This window comes from Fukomys damarensis, unplaced genomic scaffold, assembly GCF_012274545.1.
Source record: "Fukomys damarensis isolate Sample0158 unplaced genomic scaffold, DMR_v1.0_HiC HiC_scaffold_37, whole genome shotgun sequence".
NCBI lineage: Eukaryota > Metazoa > Chordata > Mammalia > Rodentia > Bathyergidae > Fukomys > Fukomys damarensis.
Genome location: NW_022900949.1, coordinates 8,065,546 through 8,069,197, shown reverse-complemented (window position 1 = coordinate 8,069,197; position 3,652 = coordinate 8,065,546). Strand labels below are relative to the sequence as shown.

Sequence of the window (3,652 nt, the reverse complement as noted above, 5' to 3'; positions counted from 1 at the left end):
CGGCCCCGGTCGCCTTCGCGGAACAGCAGCTCGTACTTGATGACGCTCTCCTGCCGCGGGGGGCTCCACGACAGCCGGATGCTGGTCTCTGACTTGGCCTCGGCCCGCAGGTTCATGGGCTGGCCGGGCACTGCAGGAGGGAGAGGGCGGGGATGGGCGCCCAGGCTCCCCTGGCGTCTCTCCGCCTCCGTTCCCCGTCCCTCTCCTCACGATGGAAAGCCACGCAAAGAGGAAGCCCGAGCCACCACTGAAATGCGGCCCTCGCCCTCTGCCAGTTCAGTGACAGCGGAGGGGCGGACGCCTGTTTGAAAACCTGGCTGCCCATTCTGCGTCCCGCTCACAGAGGTCCGGCTACCCAGTCCCATCACTCAGGTGCCCGAGCTCCTCAGCCGTAGGGTTTGAAGGTCAGAACCCCAAAGGAAAGGTCCGGGAACCCCAAACAGCCCTCCCACGGGCCAGGCAGGCTGAGGCATCTCTCAGGTGTTATTTCAAACAAGGCGGCGCTGGCTCCTTCACGCCCGCAGCAGACCGGGGTTTGCAAACCCAAGTGCCAGTGGGTGGAAGACGACGGACGAGAGGGAGCAGAACGGGCCGGGCGCCCTCGTCTCAGACAGGGCCTCGGGGATTTCGACAGCAGCCTCATGGCCATGCCAAACCCATTTCCCAAGGGAAGCCAGCCCCATGGACTTCCTTGGAACAACGCTGCTTTGTAACACTCACCTGAATTTTTCCTTTGCGGCACCAGGGATTAAACCCAGGGCCTTCGCATTGAGCTCCGTCCCCAGCACTTGTTTTCTTTTTTATTTTGAGACAGAGTCTCGCTAAGTTGCTCAGACTGGGCTGGAACTACCGGAGACCCTCCTGCCTCGGCCTCCCAGAGTGCCAGGATGCCAGCGCCCTAGGCGAACGCATGCATCGTGCGCGTGGGCCCGGGGCGAGGTGGCCTCACCTCCTTGCTGCGTCTTGACCTGGATGGGGTCCGAGAGCGGCCCGTCGCCCACGGATGTGAAGGCCAGCACACGCACGGTGTAGGTCTCGTCCTCCAGCAGGCTGCCCACGGTGGTCAGCAGGCTGTCGTCCACATTGTGCTTCTGCCAGTTGCCCACGGGGTGCTCGGGCTCCATGGTGTAGTACACGCGGTAGCCGCGGATCAGCCCGTTGGGCTCCACGGGCTCCTCCCACTGCACGATCATGGTGGAGGTACCACGGACTCGCTGGGGGGCCCCTGGCCGATGGAGTTCACGGCCGACACCCAGATCTCATACTCCGAGTTGGGGCTGAGCCCGCCGATGCTGTAGCGCGTGGTGGTGATGTCCTCCTTGATCTGGTACGGCCCGTCTTGGCTCTTGGACTTGTACTCGATGACGTAGTAGGACACCGGGTCCGGGTTGCCGGAGTCCCACGTGACGGTGATGCTGGTGGCTGTGTTCTCGGTCACCACGGGCGTCCCGGGGGCCTTGGGCAAAGCTGCAGGTGGGAGGCAGCGTCACAGCTTGGGGCTGAGTGACCCTGCGCCCCACGGCTCCTCTCCGGCCTGACTTCAAGGGTGAAGTGCGGGAGGACCCCAGGCATCGCCTCCTTCACAGCTGCCGTGGGTCTACTACGGCCCGGGCTGACACCTGGGGGGCTTTGGGTTTTATTTCTGCAGCTCTGGGGACTGAACTCAGGGCCTCTGCACACAGCTACACCCCCAGCCCTTTTAAACATTTTAATTTGGAATGAGGTCTCGCCAAGTTGCCCAGGCTGGGCTCAAACTTGCTATCCTCCTGCCTCAGCCTCCCAGAGTGCTGGGATGCTAACTGTGGGCCACTGCCCTCGGCTTGAGGATGATTACACTCGTGGACCCACATGACATTTCAGTGAGCTGAATATCTAAACAGTCTTGTTAGATTACAGCGGTCCTTAAAAATCTGTACCAATGACTGACACTAGCCACTGTAATGGGTCACTTTCCTCTCAGGTTTGTGGCAAACCTACTGTAAACTAGTTGGTCGTACTCTGGGAGGCTGAGGCAGGAGGACTCCCAAGTTTGAGTCTAACCTGAGCAAACGTAGTGACCTGGTGATACTGTCTCAAAATAAAAAAAAAAATTAAAAGGGCTGGCTCAGTGCAAAGTCCCTGGGTTCAGTCCCGGCACCAGGGGGAAAAAAGGACACACTGTTGTCTCAAAATAAAAAAAAAAATTAAAAGGGCTGGCTCAGTGCAAAGTCCCTGGGTTCAGTCCCGGCACCAGGGGGAAAAAAAAAGGACACACTGTAATGTTCTTACAAGAGTAGTTAACGACACTTTCTGGGGCACATCCCTGTCGTTAAATGACACATGACTGTTAGCCAATAAACACTGGTTCCAAGAACCACCTTTCTGATTGTCTGATTGATTTTTTTTTTTGAGACAAAGCCCAAGGTAGCCTTGACACGGCAGCGACCCTCCTGCCTCAGCCTCCTAGGTGCCAGTCACTGTGCCCTGCTAAGAACCACTTTCTTCACAGCCGTGCCCAGCAGCGGCTGTGCAGTGCCGGCTTCCGGCCCCGCCCCCACTCACATTTCACGGTGATCTGGGCCACAGCCTCGATGACGCCCAGGCTGGACATGGCCACGCAGGTGTAGTTGGCTGAGTCCTTGACGTCCGTGAGCTCCAGCACGTTGCGGCCCACGGGCATGTCATCCTCGGGCGTGAGGTCCTCGGCGCCCTGCATCCACTTGACGTAGGGCATGGGCGAGCCCACGGCCACACAGGTGATGTTCACGTTGCCCCCGGGCATGATCTCGTGGCTCATGGGTAGGATGGAGAAGCGGGGGGCCACGCGGCGGACTGGGGAGCGCGGGTTGCCGGGCGGGCGGGAGAGAGGAGCAGCAGGGAGAGAGACAGAGGAGGAGAAAGACACAAAGGAGGAAAACAAAGTACAAAAGCATTTAAATATAAACGGGGCTGCTTCTCTCCCCCACCCCGCTCACTTTTCGCCCCAAATGAAAAGAAACAAACAAATCCAAATGAAAAAACCAAAGTCCAACACAAAGAAACCAAAACTTCAAAGGAAGGTACTTCACAAACAATAGAGATATATCAATATAGAATAAAGACATAAAGCATTATCTCATAGCCACTGGGTTTCAGAGACCAGAGGGACTCTGGTCACAGCACAGACGTGGACACAAAAATTTATCAGCGGTTTCTCATCTTTGCTGAGGGACGTGGCCAGGGGCACAGCGCCGCCCAACACTCCCGGTGGCCGTGGCCGCTCTGAGAGCCCTGGGAGGTTCTGGCTGCAAGGGCTGGGGTCGGGGACGCTCGCAGCAGTCGAGGACACTGCCATGAGGGCCCGACCAGCTTGAGACCGGACGGATCGACCCTAAGAGGGCTGAGCCAAGGAGGTGCCGTGTGCCGGGAGCCGGCTCCCCTGCTCCTGTCCCCTCTGGGGGCTTCGGGGGCCTCCCCACTTCTCCCTCCACCCTCCCAAGGAAAAGATGAGAAAACTCTAATGAAATTTTTGTGGTTTTGGGTATAGAAACCCTTCTAAAAGCTTCTGTCGGATCTGACAAGTTTTGATCAATAAATGCAGCTCTCAAAATCCACAAACATCATGCAAAATAGGTTGAGAGAGAAAGAGGAGAGAGAAAAAAGAGAGAGAGAGAGAGAGAGAGAGGGAGCAAGA

The 3,652-nt window shown here is 57.7% G+C and overlaps 1 protein-coding gene across 1 annotated transcript in view; it reads right to left on the bottom strand.

Moving 5' to 3' along the window:
- Ptprs (protein tyrosine phosphatase receptor type S) overlaps positions 1–3,652 on the bottom strand; it is a 46,746-nt gene that overhangs the window by 21,508 nt on the left and 21,586 nt on the right. The window contains 4 exon segments of the mRNA XM_033759607.1: positions 3–130; positions 950–1,201; positions 1,204–1,467; positions 2,542–2,811. Coding sequence (XP_033615498.1) covers positions 3–130; positions 950–1,201; positions 1,204–1,467; positions 2,542–2,811 — 914 coding nt within the window.